General features: G+C 47.0%; 1 protein-coding gene across 4 annotated transcripts in view; it reads right to left on the bottom strand.

The window, feature by feature from the left end:
* Positions 1-17610, bottom strand: part of NTRK3 (neurotrophic receptor tyrosine kinase 3) — a gene marked incomplete at its 5' end in the record, with an annotated part of 209275 nt that overhangs the window by 145925 nt on the left and 45740 nt on the right. For all 4 annotated transcript variants that reach the window (XM_080351172.1, XM_080351173.1, XM_080351174.1 and 1 more), the window contains 4 exons: positions 683-824; positions 1379-1521; positions 3713-3870; positions 11052-11120. In XM_080351172.1, the coding sequence (XP_080207298.1) occupies positions 683-824; positions 1379-1521; positions 3713-3870; positions 11052-11120 (512 nt within the window). The remainder of the gene's footprint in view (positions 1-682; positions 825-1378; positions 1522-3712; positions 3871-11051; positions 11121-17610) is intronic.

The following is a 17610-nucleotide window of genomic DNA, read 5'->3' as shown; positions in this document are numbered from 1 at the left end:
TGGGTCTCCACTCTACCTGGCAGGGTTGAGCGTAGAGGACTACAGAGTAAAAGCAAATATTACAGACACAGCAACACATAGTAAATCTCATCCGCTTGAGAGCACAAAGCTGTGTAAACTTCCTCTTAAGGTCAGGTTTATGTGAAGTTATATTACAAAGCATAGAGAAAGTTTAGCTACTTGCAGCTAAAAGTGAACAGTTGAAATTTGACATGTGCATGTTTATATGACATTTGCTGTTTAACTTTGTAGGAACAGACCTAGGAGGAAGGAGGATGCACTAGTATCTCTGAACTCAGAGGCAAGATTTACACTGGCTTTAGCAAGAGTGACATTTAACCACTCACATGGCACCAGGGTGAGCAACTCTTGTGTTTGTAATCAGAGTTTTCTTACTTTGCTGGATCTTCCAAGAGATAGGTGGAGTGATGTCCACCACCGGTGTGGCACTGCTGCTCCTTCCCCTGCTCTAGTCACTCATTTCTGCATTAATGGAAGCAGCAGGAAAGTAAAAATAGACACTTAAGAGATAGATGTGCAGGGATTCTCTTCCTCCTGACTGTGCTCAGCTCCTCACCCTCAAAACCAGAGTGTCACAGGTAGCAAGTGGACATGCATTCACACAGTTCCCAGGGCAGCCCTCCAGTCTCTATATGGTCAAGGTCTCTCTGCTGCTACTTACAGTAGACAGTGAGCAGCACACTGGCATTGCTCATCCCCACCACATTTTCAGCAATGCAGGTAAGCAGGAACCCGTTGTCCTCACTGGTGACATTCACCAAGGTCAAATTGATGGCATGAACATTGGTCCAGTTGAGGTTGGTCTAAAAATCCCAGAGAGAAATACAGACAGAAATCAGTGTCTGAATCAGAAGCTGAGGATCCCAGTTTCCATATAAGATGCAAAAAGGTCTCAAAAATCCAAGGAGAACTAGGATCTGGGTGAGGGGGGGTCTGATTAAGTACACTGTGTCCTATAAGAGGAACTACTTGGAGGGGGAGACCCATGGTGTTGTAGCACTAATAAACATGGCTTATCTCTACAAAAGCTTTCTTAGTTGCTTATTTCAGCTACAGTTATTGAAGACACCTCTATGAACAGGTATTTTCATTAGAGGAGACAGGACTTAATTCAATTAGGGAACACTGATATATGAAGCTATCTCATCTTTCCAGGCATACAGAAGGAAGGTTCTGTTGCCTTCAGGTAGTTGCCAGGTTCTCATGTGGATTCGGTATGCCTTTTCACATTTCTCACAGCAGTCTCCAGCATCTACCTGACCTTCTGCCCTTCATGCACAGACCTGAGGAACCCAAGGCAACTACCTTGCCCACACCATATGGGGCACAGGCAGCACTGAGGTCCCACAGCCCTTACCTGGTGCGTGTTGATGGAGTGGAGATCAGCCACTGTCCAGTCAACGTCAGGCAGCGGCGAGCCCGAGCCATTGCAGGTGATGACAGCGTTCTCCCCTTCCCGCACCGTCAGGTTCACATGGCTCACGCTGATCTCAGGGAGATCTAGGAGAGCCAGACACCGAGGTGCTCAGGTATGGAGCAGCATTTGCTACAACCAGCTGCAGGGGGCACACGTGTGGACCCAGATCCTGCCAAGCTGTTTCCCAAAAATCAGCCTCCCGCACCCTGGGATAAGTAGCAGGAGGTAACAGCATGGCCTTGCCCTACTGAGGGAGGGATGAGGCATGGAGACAAGGGAAAGCATGCACACTGGAGATGTGCCAACTGAAAAAACCCTCCCATCATACTTGAATTGGTGTTCAGTACTGGCTGCCCTTCCCTTCCCAAAAAACCCCTTCTCCATCTCCTCTGCTCCCACAGAAGCTGCTCTCAGGGGCAGTCACCTGGGACAGGAAAGCCGCATGTGCTGGAAAAGGATCCAAAGAGTTCCCACCTCCAGGGACAAATCAGAAAGTGCCCAGCACTTCAGGCGAGAAGAGTGTCCCTCTAATTTATAACAATCAAAAGACGATGACCAAGGCTGTGTCCTCACATCAACTGCAGCTCTCCTAATAAAAGGTGTCCTTGTTCTTCCTTAGTGGTGGCAGAGAGATCCACTGATTTATGGTGGCCCTGATTTACACCACTTCCTTACTTGTCACAGGCGCCAAATATCCTTGCAACATAAAACAAGATCATGTTGGTTGCAAGAAGAAGGGCAAACAGACTTCTTGCATGAGGAAGGCTTTCCAGGCTCATCGTAAAGGCAAATTGGGTGGGCAGGGGCGAACAGACTATTGTAGGGCACCAGCACCCATCACACTGACCCAAACCCATGGACGGGGATACACATCCTCTCAGTGCCATCAGGGGGTGGCATCAGGAGGGAAGCAACATTGCATGGATTTGGGGGACGCCAGAAAAGAAGGCAGCAGTCAAAGTCTGGAAAAGTTGCATAGGTGGCAGGAATCATCAGAAAGGAAGGTGGGAGAGACACAGATGGTCTCAGCAGGTTCAGCTGGTGTGAAATGTGACCATACCAACTCTTGCCAGCCCTCAGCACCAAAGGAAAAAGACAAATGAAATGCTTGAACAGATTCTCCTCTGGAGGAAAGCAGATCAGTGTGGTTCCTTTCCAGGAGACTGTAAGGTCAGAATTGGTGCTCACTCTGCACACCAGCATGTTTGTGTTCCCAAATCAGCACTCTGCTGTCCCATCAAGTCTAATACCACCACTGATTAAATCACTTCCTCCTGCCATCCCTGATCCCTAAGGATTGGGTTTTTCCCCTCTAATCCTTGGAGATTATTTTTCCCCTTGGGGGAGGAAATTACAACGGTCTCTCGAATCTTTTTAGCTCATCCACATGCAGGTATACTTTGGCCAATTTTCAGAGCTTAATAAAGGGACACAATGAACTTGGAAAAAAAAAAATAAAAAATAATGCAAATCCAAATGTGCATGCTTTATGCCTAGTACCACTACAAAAAATAAAGCCAAATTCCTAGAACAGAGAACAACCATCAGAAAAATAAAACCTCTAGTTTTTCTGGGGTTTTGTGAGTTTGAGAGCTGCTTGTGTATAGACAGTTTAATTGTGCTGTTGAAAGTACATCTTCCCCTTACTCTGCAAGGGCTGCTTTCCAGTAATGGCAATAACAGAGCAAAAAACTGACACCAAGTAGGCAGCTGATGTGTGAACAAGGTGAAGGAAAAAGGGATAACTATTGAATATGCCTCATGTTGCTCCTGGGGCCAGTGGACTCTTTTAAACATCAGCAGGAAACAGAGAGATATAAAGTCACTCCTGCCTCTTCCCTACAGATATGGGCTTTCAATTGGAAAACAAAAGAAAATGAATAGAGACATGTATTTCCTAAGAGTAATTACAAAAGACACGGTGCCAGCATCTTTTAACAATATGATCTGATAGAGAAAGAGCACCATGAAACATATCCCTTTTCAAGACATCACGTAGACTCATCACAGACACTTTGTCAAGCAGCAGCATTACAGTGGAGGAAATGCCTCAAACCACTCGATACCTTTGCACATACAGAAACAGCAGCCCCACATGTACCCACATACTCCATTTTTAATCCACAAACTACCCCAATCAGCTTTGATCATCTTATTCTTGACTCATGTGGTGGGATTCTACAGCACCAGGCTCCCCAAGAAAGTGGTTGCACCAGAGGTGCCAGATAATGCATGGGTCCTTCCTGGCATCCCAATTGTCTCAGGAGTTCTTACCACACTGGGTGATGTTCATATCCTGCAAAGGGATGATGGCAGCATCCAAGTTCATGCAGGAGAGGTCCTGGTACTGCAGGTTCGCCTCACCCTTCTCCTGCCAGAGCTGGATCCAGCGGATGTCACAGCTGCAGTTAAAGAGGTTCCTCTCTAGTCTCCTACAGGCAGAGAGAGCATGAGAAAGGATGGTGGGGTGGGGAAGGATGAGCAGGGCCATCGCATGGCCCCAGGATCCCCAAGCAGGACAGCCGACATGCAAGGGGGTCTTTTGAGCTAGCGGAGAATCTCCTCCAAGTTATTTTCCTAGGGTCGTCTGGTACACGCTGTTCCTACAACTCCAGAGAGACAGAAGTTACACATCCATGCATTCACACAGTCTCCTTCACGCACACACACACACACAAGGTTTTACATCTCCCAGGGCAGCACGTGGATACAATCAGCATCTTTCACAACAAGATCTGCACATCTGCAGCTTAGGCCCATCCAGACACCCAAAACATTCCTACTTCAGCAAAGCAGCAGCAACACCCCACTGCCCCAAAGTATTGATTCACATCTTCAAAACCCCTTCAGTGGGGGTCCAAGACTCAAAGCCAACCTCCAGCCCCACAAGTGCTCAGTGAAGCTGGCAGCTCTTCTCCCGAGTACCCTGTCTGAACACAGGCTCCTGGTGACCCAGGACATGAGCTAATGGGCAGGGTATCACACATTTTAATCAAATCAAACAGCACTGCACAGAGACCCTGCTGACCTGGCCAGGAGAAATGGAAAAGTACTGCCTTTAATGTACTTCATTTAAAACACAGTTACACACAGTTTATATACCAGGAATGTTTATTATAATTGATTTTCCAACCTATTAACCATTTCATTTACATTTTTAAAGCCCTGCAGCTCTCTGTGGAGATGCGAGGAGGGCAGGTCCCAGAAGGGAGGAGAGCCCAGTGCTCAGCCAGGACAGACTGAGTTACCAACAGGGGTTGCAGAAGATACAGCCTAAAAAAACCAAAGAACAAGAAAAGCTCCCCACATAACCATGAAATGAAAGAAAGCAAGAAGCAGCAGAGGAGTCAGTGCTGCAAAAGGTGAGCTCAGTCACCCCAAAGCAGAAGAGCATTTCCAAAGCTCAAACCATTGCTTCACGCAACATCTAGATTCCCCTGTCATACAGGGGTAAGCTGCTTTTCAGGTCTATTCCATGTGTTACTGCAAAATTCATGCTTGCTTTTACAAAATTAATTCCACCGACTAACAGGATTTGAAACCAGCCTTCCAAATACGTGCAGCTACTGTTTCGTCCATGCGGTACTGCAAAAGGAGGGGAAGGGATCTTCTGGTATCACCCAGGGTTGTTAAACCTGAACCCCAATGATGCCACTTTGAATCTCCTCATAGAACAAGATGGCATCTGACCTTTTCGGGGGTTATTTTTGTTTGTTTGTTTTTTGGTTTTTTTAAGAACACACATCAAGTTCAACTTCACTCTATAGCTTTTCATTAGTTCATTCCTTTCCCATCAAAAGCACCTAAACCTTTGCATGACAGGCGCAAGGCTCAGACAAGCAACTCAAAGGCCAAAGCACTAAATTTAACAGATCAGAGCAGATTAGTGCAGTGACTTTGTGGGACTCAAATGATGAGACATTCCCTGCGTGCTATAAGTACTGCCAGCACCCCTCACAGGCTTTGCATCCTCTTCATCAGAGTCATGAAGCCACGTGCTCCACGGGATCCTCCCAAGGTCATGCCCACCAGCAGGACACAGAATGGCAGGTGGGTAAGAGCTATGGGCTCAGCAGGTCACGTAACCTGAGATGTACCCTGGGACCCTGCAGGGAGCCAGGGGAGCTCAGAGGCAACCGGGAGAAATTCTGCTCCATTGCAAATATCCTCATGAAACAGGCTGCTGGGGAGAGCCGCTGTCCCAGCACTTAAGGGCAGTTCCATAAGTAATAGACGGCAGCTTTCCCGGCCATTGCTAATTCATGAAGTCCCATGAATAATACAAGAGCAGCGAGCTTCAGGGCAGAATTACCCACAACCTGCCCCAACATCAGCGATGTAACTCGCTCTAATCGAGACCCCCAGAGGGGTTTTTACACAAATTAACTCCCATCACCAGCAGCTGGTGGGTAGAAGGGGCACAGATGTGTGCACCCCTTTTCCCTAGCACACATCACAAAAGCATCCTTGACACATGGAAGATGGCCTCCCTCATCACCTGGTGCCTTCCTTGCCAGCCAGCTTTCCAGAGGTGCACAGGGACTTCCATGTTCACACTGTCCTGCACCTGCCCAAAAACCTGAACCTTCAGCTCCCTCCTCAGACCCTATCAGTGCCCCAGGCTTGCAGGGATCATTAGGAGCTGCAGCTCCTTCTAACTCTTCCTACCATGACTTCTGCAATATGCCCTCTCCACCTACAGCCTTCTGCTTGCTGAGATGAACACACCTGCCCTTTTCTGCAAGGAGAAGCACCCCAGGGAACAGAAGACATGCTTTGGCCAAAACTCTCTATCGGGCCAGAAAGCATCACCATGTGCTGTGGAGATGTCTCCCATCACAGTGGGAACAACAAAAAATGGTGTTGAAAGGCACGACGGGGCAGGCAAGAGGCCTTCATGGACGTTCTGCTTAGTGGGTGCAGCAGTGAGAATTAAGGCAAGGGGCTCCTTCTCATGAGACATATCCAGCACAGGTCACTCCCAGAGAGGACAAGTAAACCCAAAGGGCATTTTTTGCATGTAGCCTTAGCCTGGAACTGTTGCCAAATCGTTGCCTGGTGATAGGTACTCAGGAGCTGTGCACTCCCACACCTTCTGAAGACCTCATTAAAACTGAAAATGCCTGTGAGAAATAGCAAGTGTCACAGTCACAAGCAAGCTGGGGTCTTGGCACAAGCAGAGTTGCTGCTTTCTGCACCAAGGAGTTGACACAAAAAGGGACTGAACCTGCACATGAGCCAGAGCCACCCACAAGCCTTGGGAAGCACAGGCTTGCAGCAAAAGCTGTACTCATCACCCCCCAAAACTGCCTGGACAACCTATATCAGGGTGAGCCTGGGCAGGAGAGGGATACCATCAGCATGCCAGTATATACTGGGACAGACAGGACTTCACACACAAGGTTTTATTCAGGCTAGGCAGTTAAAGGAGACATCACCCCACTCATCAGCTAAAACAAAGCTGTGTCCAGCTAAAGCCTCTCAGAGAGCAGCAGAGATCCTTGCCACACTTCTGTCTGTTTTGCTTCACATAAAACTAATGCTGAGGTTTCAGACACTTGCAACTAAAACACTCTTCAACCTCAGGACTGAGACCACTTCCCTAAGCTTGAGAACTAAAAAGCACCCAGCAGAGAAAGAACAAAACCTACTTTTGTTTTTCATTTCTATTTATTTCCCAGAACCAAGGCTTCTCTTGGTGGTCCAACCAGAAATGTTGTTTCCAAACCCCTGCCAAAAAGGGGTGGGATAGAAAGGAAAAAACTCAGGGATCGATGCATGGCATGTGATACTGGATTAGCTAAGGCAGAGAGCAGGTGAGTACCCACTGTCTGGCTACAACTCTATCAGTGTGACTGTTGGCAGCAATACATTTTTAAGCTAGAGGCACAGGCAATAATAAGTCGGACTTATAATATTAACCGAGATGCTGCTGTGCCCCATCCCAACCAAAACCTCTTGCTGTAGCATTGCAGAAATCTACTGCAGGGCAAGCTGGCAAGAACTGCTGATATTAGAAATGCTGATGGGCCAGACAGAGCAGCAAGATGTTCAGGACTACAGGGTTTTGTACAACCAAAGATGTAATTGGATCCAGAGTCTTAGGTCTTTCTGGAAAGGAATTGCTTGAAATGTTAGCCCTAAGCTCTCCGAGGACATGACAAAGGAAGCCAAGGACATGACAGAGGAAACCAGCTGTGACTTCTGGATAAGAAAGGCTCTAAGTCCAAGGTTTATGAGCTGTTGCATGTGTCAGATGCTTTCCTGTACACAGTCAGCTTCAGACTTAAGAGAGCTGTGCACACATTAGCTCAAGCCCTGCCGGTCAAGGTCAGCCAGTGCTGTGGGAATTAGGGCTGGAGTTACTGGAAACCATTCCAAGCCTTGCTTCTGGCCAGGAAGAGAAAGAGATAATATTCTTTGGAAGTGTGCCTCATTTTTGCCATCCTTTCTTCAGTGAGTCAGCAGGGTAAAAGCTCAGTTCTGTTCAACAAGAAAATGAAATCTGCTTTAAAGCAATACAACCATCCCAAGCTTGAGATGCCTTGAACACAGCCAGGCAGCTGTTTGAAGTCCCAAGTTCCCATCCACCTGCCTGCTCTCATAGTGTGACATGATCTTCACATTAGTCTTCTGCTCTTTCCTCCTCCGTGTTCACCGTGAACGGTTTTGTCAGGTCTCATGTTCCCTGGCAGTCTCCACGTCGCATCAGTTGCAGTTCCTCTCCTCCCAACACTCTCTCAGAGACGATTCTCCCATCATTTCCCTTCCCACGTGCTCCAAGCTACATGTCACAGTTTTGCCTTCAATGACTATTGTAGAATCATAGAATCGCTTTGGTTGGAAAAGACCTTTAAGATCATTGAGTCCAACCATTAACCTACCGTGGTCAAGTTTACCTCTAAACCATGTCCCTAAGAACCTCATCTACATCCTCCCTCCAGATCCATGATTGCCTGGTAGTGCTGGGGCACTGGTGTTCAATAAAGTCCCTTGGTGAACCACCACAGACCTGCAACTGCTTGTCTCACCAACCTTCCCCATAGACCTAACCCTCCCAAGAAGAGCAGATTCTTGCCAGCATCTCCCTGTCCCTGGGGACTTCTTGCCTTCCTCAAGTTTCATGCCTCTGCATCAGTCTGCTCACCATCTTCTGCCTTTCCAGTGAGTTTTGGCTCAACTTCAAGTCTTTGGCTGATTTCAGACTGCAGCTCCCTTTCTAGCTTTCACCAGTGCTTCACACTCACTTTATGTGGGCCCTCTATCTCCCTCCCAGATTCTGGAAGCCTCCTTAGAGCTCAGCATGCCAAAATCTGTCTTCTACTCACCCATCCTCTGCATTTCTAAAAAAAAAAAAAAAATAAAAATAAATACAATATTTCCCACTTTTGCACATCCATTACTCACTTCTCCCCATCTTGAGGATTTGTTTTCCTCATCAACAGGTCTCATCCTTCTAGCACTCCAGACCATGACCACTCCACAGTAGATGTCATATGCCTTTAACATAATTCCCCAACATCTTTATGTGAATAATTATTCAGAGCCCATAGCTCAGAGTGCACCTCAGTGCTGTCTTCCTCAAACAAATCCAAAGATCAGCAGGACAGTTTCTCACTCTCAGGCATATGCCCTTGCCCCATTAACACTGACATGCCAGTGGGTATCAGTTAAAATATCCCTTTCCTGTCACATTTTAGGGAACAGCATCATAATATTGTTCTGGTACTGACTATCCTACCTGTGCTCGTGTGGATGGAGGGTCCTTAGTGGCAAGGGAAAACTTGTCAGGAAACACCAGTGACAAAGTAATTCTGAATTAAAAAACAAACTTGACCAGGCTCTTACTCCAGCCCAGCCAGTGGCAAGCCAGTCCCTGCAGGCATGGACATTTGTAGGTCCAGGTTGATGGCTGGAGCTGGTTCCAAGGGGTGGTTTGCCGAGACCTTTCCACAACACTTTCAGGAGAGGCCCAGCTGCAGCTCCAGCCCCACACAGTGCCAAGCCTTCCCCTGGGACATCATGGACACCACATCAGTGCTGTGTTCCCACCACATCCCCTCTCCTTACGAACCAGCCCCACCACCTCCCACATTTCCATCTGCAGTACTTCTTCCACCAATCAGGGCTTGTTATCTCACAGAAAACTGCTCTGAGCACAGCTCCAACAGAAGCTAAGTAATTCAGATCCTTCCCATTTGCTAGACTGCAGAGCACCAGCCCTGACTTGCTAACACTGACCAAAGCCACCTCAAGAACACCAGCTTCCCTGTCAGGGTCACCATAGCAGGACAACGCAGATATATTCTTCATCAGGTAGGGATAAGTATGTTTTGCTGCCCAAACAACAGCATCTCACTTCCCTTTGTGGCCGCTATTGGTCTTTTGAGCCTGACTTGGGCTGGTAGACAAGCCTGAAGAAACAAAATATGACCAAATGAAACAAAGCCACACAAAAATAAGCCCTGTTGGAAGTATCCTCATTAATCTGCAGGCTCACCATTACCCCAGGCCCTGCCAGTGCCTCCAGCTCAGGACTGCAGCCCCATTTGCTCCTCCACTCTTGGGTCTCTCTTGGGTAACAACCATCAATCTGAGTTTTGCCAGACAGTGCAATGACAATAAGTAAAGGTCTAAGAATACAAATGACTCATGCTATTAAACTTGAAAACTGAGCCAGGCTTGAAAAATATTTAGAGCTGTAATCAGTGAGGAGACAAATTCCAAATTCAGCATTTTAACTCTGCAAGCCAGATTCTCCATCAGAGGGGCGTTTCTAGATTTTCTAATATCACTATTAGTATTTTTCATTTAACAATTTGACAGAAATAAAATACACTACAGTAACACCAGTGATAACACACTTACTCCCACTTGAAAGACTGTCTTTATTCTTTCATAAGTCACTTCTAGCTTACAGCTCTATTGATCATCAGTGAGGATGAATGGAGCTTCCCAGGATCCTCTGGGATAAATCCTACATATATGTATTTTTTTATACCCACCAAACAACTATTTCTAAAAATTCAACAAAACAGGTCATCAGGGCAATGCTCCATTGATTTCGTGTCCACTTATTTTTCAAGCCCGGCTCTGAATGCTCTATCAATAATTCAGCAGGCTGAAGGCCACTGGTGCCCCAGGAGACACACTGTCTCATCACCCACAACAGGGCTGGGAGGTGCCTCAATTGCTAGAGAGCAAGACAGTCATCCACCTAATAAGCAAAGGTGTCTTATAATTCATGCCCATCAACTGAAGAAAAACAGTTAGTCCTACCCTGCACCAGATGAGGATCAAGTATTTGAGAAGATTCACTCAATATCTGGCCTAGTAAGTATTTCTAGTGTTTTCTCAGAGTTAGTCAACTGTTTATTAGCCCAAGCATAACTTGTTCATCATCCTTGATGTTAATTAGCCAGCTGCTGTGAAGTTAAAAGAGAAGCAGTTCTGCTCTGGTGCTCCCATACCCAGGAAACCCTCCCAAGGACGAGTGCTGACCACTGGAGTTTTAGGTAATTATTCACAGGCTTCAAAACAGCTCTATTTTGAAATTGTTCCTCCTTTCAGTCTCCCCTCTTCTCCCAGGAGATACCTCCAGGGTGGCACTTACAGTTCAAAGAGTCGCAGAGTCTGGAAGAGTTGCCATGAGAGAGTGGTGAGCCGGTTCCCAGAGAGGTCTCTGAAAATGAACAAGAAAAAAAAGAAGTCACAGTAAGTCATTCCTCCTGCACGTGGCCCTACTGCCTCTGCAGAGCTCATCATCCTCCTCCACGGAGAGGCTGCCAAGCAGTTTAGGACCCACGTTTAGATTTTATAATGAGATATTTTAATGAGAATGAACCCAAATGGAAGTTTCTCATTATGTTTTGGTTTTTTTTTTTTTCCAAGAGAGAAAATGGTTTATATCCTGCTGTAATGATAAGAAAAAAAAATCCAAACAGAGCAAGATGCATCTGATTCTCACTCATGAATCTGGAGCTTGACCAACCATAAACAGAAAGAACAAGTCTTATCTCATAACTTGAAAAAAAAAAAAAAATATAAACCTTATGTTAAAAATAGCAACAGCCAAGTTTAAATTACAGCACGAAGATTACCCAAGGTGTTATCGCATGATCTGCAGTAGCTGTGCGCTCCAAGTGTCCCGGTATGGCTGTATTGTCTGCACCCACGGGTACCGCTGCTACAGCGGCCAACAGCTCCCCATCCCTCTCTCCATCTGCCCAAACTTGCAAAAACACTAATCGCATCTACCTGGGAGAGCTTTTCAACACAGCAGACGTTGCTTCTTCAGCAGAAAGCCAGAGAGGGTAAGAGAGTGTAAAAGTAACCGAAGTACTAAAAACAAGAGGAAGAAATGTGTTTGGGACAGCACAAGCAGAAAGAGAAAAGTCACGGATTTTTTAACAGAGTGAGAAAATGGTAATCAAGCGCTTTCTGTAGGAGGCAACATTCCTGGGGACACCTGGCCAGCCTGAGAGCCACCAACCAAAGGACCAGCCCATGGGGTGAGCAGAAGGACAGGTGGTCACAAGCTCTGGCAGAAAACCAAATCTTCCCATTCCTGTGCTGATCTTCAGGAAACACGGGAGGTGTGATGAAGAGCCAGAGGTGTGAACCATCTGGAGATTCATTGAAGTATCGGCTGGCCAGAGAGGGGGTATGAGACAAGGTGGCCCAGAGGTGACAGCAAGGGCTCAACCCACAACCCCTGTTTGGTTTGCAGAAACATGCTAAAAAATCAAGAGAGCAAATCCTGGAACGGCTCCCGATGGATGAGGATTTGGGATGAGAAATGCATTTGTCACCTTACCCTAGGCTGCAGCAAGGGCAATGCAGCTGGGCAAATGCAGAGAGGGCACAGCCCAAGGACCAACAACGGGAAAAAGTCACCTCTATTGCTGTCCCACCTGTTATCAAACAATGCAAGATTTCGGGATTCACAGCAAAGAGGAGTGGGGAAGCTGCTGCAGCTCACACAGCAAACTACCATCCCAAAAGCTCTCCACAAGCCTGGCAGAAGAACAAGCCTGAACACCGCGATGGCACAGTGCTGCATCATTAAATTCTGGAGCTGCTTCGGATCAGACTACCCCGCTGTGGAAACCACGGCAAACCACAGGTACCTCATTTCACATGACTAAGATCCCACCATTCCTACGGCTGTAGACAAACTGCTTCCAGCCTCCAATAAAGTTTATAAAAGCAGCAAAAATAGCAGGTGAAGCTAAGCAGAGGGGGGAAAAAATAAATATTGCAAAACTCCCTCTTTTATCCACCCTGGAGCACTGAGCACCTGGAAACTTTGCAAAGACAGATGAAAAGTAGGAGGGGAAGGAGCAGTTCGCTGCTACTGAAAAGTGAGACAGAAAACTCCCTCCCCCAAAGCAGGGAGAAGAAGGAAGCGTAAAGAGGGATGCATGAGAGACAGCAAGATGTGGGAGAGAGGCAGAGATGCAGAGGAGGGAGTGAATCTTGCTGGAATGTCCTTTCTCAAAGGTCATGTTTTGCTACATTAGGCAGAAATGTCAAGAGAAAATTGGATTCTGAAAGAGAAGAGAAAAAAACAACAGGCTTTCCACGCAAATAAGGGAATCAAAAATAGCATGATCATGTTATTACAATTTAGGATACAGAGAGATGGAGAAAGGAAACATCCTCACTAATGCAAGGAGCTTTGCCAGGCAGATGTGCTCTGCTTCTCGCCTCCTACAACGCCTGGAAACAAACTCCTGCCACCTCCTCCCTCCCCCAAACAACAAACCACAACAAGTATTAGGCAAGGAGGAGATGGGTCAGATGAGTCTTCACTTGTACACATCTGGAAGGAGATTCCACACTCAAAGGGCAAAGCTAGTGTCTGATCCAACCTGACCATCAACTCCTGCATAGCTGGTCAAAGGGACACGCAACAACGGCTCTGTACAGATCAGCCAGGACATACACGGGGAAGAATGTGTTTGTCATTGGAAACAAGACACCTTGGACAGAAAGGTCCTTGCAATAGACCCTTGCAAAGGTCCCTGATCTCAGCGTAGAGACAGACAGAGGCTGCATACAAACATATTAAAACCACACTGTTTCAGTCACAAAAACTCCAAAGGTCAGAGATGCCAGGGTTGGGTTTCCACATGCAAAGGGTACATCTGCTGACTTCTGCAAGAGATAAGCAGCTCCTACAAAGAAACTTCACTGCACAACATTGATTTCTCCCCAGAATAGATCCATCCCACACACTGGATGGGCCAGGTTTCCCAGGAAATATAGCATGTGATTGTGTAATTTGAGATAGTATCACAGTACATGCACATGAGGATATTGAACTCTGGCTCCACGGGTGAAAGTCTGAGCTCCAGAGCTTTGTAACACCCGCTCGGTGCTCACAAGGTCCCCCCTGTGCTCAAACCTCAGCTGCATGCACTGATTTTCCCATTATTTTGTAAAGCATAAATGTGGAGGACTGGGGGGAAAATCAAGGCCTTCTCAGCCAGGACTAATACTTTCCCAGCTCCAGCTGCCTGTTCTGTCTTCCCATCAATATTTCTGAGGCTGAAAGTCTGTTACACCTCCAAATTCCCATCATTTTCAGTGATCAGAACCTCCATCCTCCTGTGCCCAGGCAGCACCAGGTCTCTTCTTCCCAATCCATTTGCTATCTCCCTTACCCAGCTGCATCACAGCATCCATTTCTCTCCAGCTATTCCCAAATACTTCTCAGCCCCAATTTCCTTATCCATGCCCAAATTTCTTACAGTCTCCCCCACTTTAATATCTTCCCAACCCAACTCCAGTGCCCAAGAAGAGCTGCCACTCCCCATCTCCCCTATCCACTCCCAAACATCCTTTGCTAAACTACCCCCGCTCTAACTGGACTAAGAACCATTCTGACAATGTAATGAGAAGTCCCAGAGCAAAATTAAGTCCAAGCAAAATCTGCCAACAGAGCGCAGGTGCTCTGTAACAGAAACATCACCAGTATTTTCTAGCTTGAGCAAAACAGCCCATTTCCTTCCTTCCTTTCTACCACCTCAAACATTTGAGAAGGTTTTTATTTGAAACTAGAAAAAAAAAATAATAAAACATTAATTCAGCGACGAGCAAACACCCAACACAGAAAACTTCAGCCTGAGCAATTAAAATTTGGCAGTTATAGGAAAGTGGAAGCAGTCCTGTAGCAGAGCATGCCAGACAACCTTCATAACAGCCTGTACATCTGCTCCACCTGTAATAAAATACGGCACATCACGCATCCAGGAAAAACATGAGGAGGGAAGCAAAACGTGCATTTCACAGCAGCAAACAGGAGCCTGTCTCTGTCAAGACAGACCTGCCACCCACCCTCATATAACATATTTAAACTCCTCCTTTGCCATGGAACATTTTCTCTATCACTCACAAGATGCTATTTTACAAAGAGAGTACTCATAAATAGTTGTTAGAATCTTTTTTTTTTCTGCCTCCAGAGCAGGTTTCAAAGGAGTTGGGTAGGAACAGGGGGTTGGATGGAGCTCACCTGGACCAGGTCTGGGGCAGCAAACACCCAACCCACTCATGACTGAGGCTCAACACCACTCTGCTCTCCTCCTACTTTGCAGGTGTCTTGTCATACCATATCTCCACCAGCAACTCCACACACGCCTCAAAAGCAAAGTCCCAGTTCTTGCTCTCTTCCTCCATCCCTCCTCCTCCTGCTTTTCAGGACAGGACACAATGTGTCCTGCACATTCTCCCACAGACACTGCAGAGACTCTGCTGGGGACCATCAGAGACGTGACCGTTGCCATGGATGGATAGCAGGTTGGATCATGTAGGTACATCTGTTGGACAAGCTCTTGCATTTAAAAAGGGATGAGTGGGCACAGCACAAAAATAGGAGTCTGGATCCATGCAGCCCAGAACAGGTGGATGTCAGTGCAAGAGGAGACATGTTTTCTTTTCCCTCAATTACCCAGCAGCAAAAAGTGTTTCCACTATTAAAACCATTTTTATTCAGCTAAATTAAGCCAGTTGCTTCATTAATGACACCAAGAAGCAGGAGCCCCTGTAATTAAACTGTAAGCTATATCATGCAGTTCAGCCCAAGACAATGGTGGAAACACTGCTGCTGGGGAGGGACCCTCCATGTCTGTCTCTCCTCCACACATCTCCCTCCTCCACTCGCCCTTGTTTCCAACCTGACACGTTTACTTCTGCATGGGAGAAGTATTTCACACATTTTAATAACAGTGCCATTCCGAAAATCCTAATCAGAAGGGGATTAACTGTGCAGAGCAGCTGGGGCTGAGGGAGCACAGGACTGGCAGAAATGAGAAGCGAGATGCACATCTCAGCCGTGGTCCCCAGCACTTGATATGCTGGTAGTACCATGTGGGACTCCCTTGATATCCCCTGTGCTCTGGGCACAGCAGGTGCTTCCCATCATCTCACAGCAGCCTTGGCTGGGTGCTGCTGGCCACAGGGGAGGAAAATGTCAGCAGCTTCACATGCTGCCATAGGAGTAGGGGTAGTTCCATTCAGGTTTCATTTCTGCAGCACGTAAGCCGTTAAAGCTTTGGGTTTGAACCAGAGAAATGCTGTAAAGTCACTCTGGGGCTTGCTTGTCCCTGCCAGATAACTCAAATGACCTCTAAAAGTGACGCTACACTCCCCATTGCCTGCCCTGCCCTTCCTCCTCTCTCCTTTTCCTGTTTAGTAAGCAACTTTGCTCATTAAGGGAAAAACATGTACTGTCCTCCCTTAATGAATGTGCTAAAATTACCCCAGCAAGTCCCAGAAGCTGTGGCAGCACAGGCTTCCCCACAAATCAGGCTCTGAAATATTGGATCAACTGAAGTCTCCAATAGCTCAGCACAAAGTCCCAGCAAGATGCACTGCAAAAGCACCGGGCAATGCCAAGAGCCTGCAAACCTCGCACGCCCAGAATCAGAGTTAGCAGAATGGGATATGGTGTTAAACTGGTCATTCTGAGGTTTCATAGCTTCCAGCAGTTCTCCCATTTGTGCTTCCTGTCTGGGCTCAGTGCCAGGACACAGGTATTGGTGCAATAGAAGAGTAAGAAAGCCTACAGAGGTCCTCCAGCTATGGTCCGGCATTACCTACAGTCCAGTTCTGCTTCTCAAGCAACTCTTCAGCAACACCCAGGACTTTACTGACTCCAAACACAGCAGAATAAAAAAAAAAAAAGTCTGAGGTTCAGTGCTCCTCTGGGAGTTTGAACAGAGTAACTCTCTTCTCATGTCCACAGGTACTGTCCTATGCCTTGTAAGGCATCTGTCGCACAGCATGTCCCATCACATTATCATCTCATTTTCCCCAAAATTACTTCTATAGATATATAGCTATAGATAGAATTTGCAACAATTTCCCAAACTCAAAGCATCATGCACTAGACGAGAAGCAACCATAATTGGTGGCACAAGAGAGGAGACCCTGCCACGTCAATGCCCACCCACGAGCCCTGGAGATGTGATACCGGAGAAGGAACAACCACTCCCCTGTATTTCCCATTTGCACAGTCTTGATTCGTAAAGTCCCAGCTGTCACCGAAAGTGGGCTGGAGGAGGTGGAAGGGGCTGCTCTCCTGCATTGTTCTTTGAACAACAGCATTACAAAACAGAAGTTGCAGAGCAAGTGGGAAGGCGCAAGGCACCACGCCTCCATCACAGGGCTCCCACCACCAGCGTCAGTGGAACATCTGCCCCACGCCTCCCCTCCCACTGCCTTTGCCAACACAGCAAGCCATCTCCTGCTGCTGCCTCCATCCCAGCCCATCCCAAAACACTTTAAAGGCTGTTTTAAAGGCCATCTCCAACCCCATGATGCTTCCACACCCTTTAAGTCATCTCTTCTGAGGCATCTCCCAGCTGCATGAAGCTTTGTTTGGAGACAAATCACCCCTCAGAGCTTATTGCTGTTCACAACTTTGGTTCAGCACATGATACAGATGGGAAACTATCACCAGATGTGGGTAATATTGTCCCTTATGCTTCGAGGCGGATCAGATGCAGGGATCTGGTCCTCTGGACTACACTCATCTCCGCCTTGTTGTGTGCAGTTTCCACTGCTCTTCTCCAAAGACATCTGAGTTCTCGGAGGACTCGAGAAAAGGTTAAAAGCTGGGTCAGCCTTGCAGTTGCTTTGCCTTTGCCTGCCAGCTTCCCTGTAGGGCA

This window comes from Nesoenas mayeri (genome assembly GCF_963082525.1).
Source record: "Nesoenas mayeri genome assembly, chromosome: 11".
Taxonomy (NCBI): Eukaryota; Metazoa; Chordata; class Aves; order Columbiformes; family Columbidae; genus Nesoenas; species Nesoenas mayeri.
Note: the sequence above shows the minus strand (reverse complement) of the source record. Positions and strands in the feature narration are given on the sequence as shown.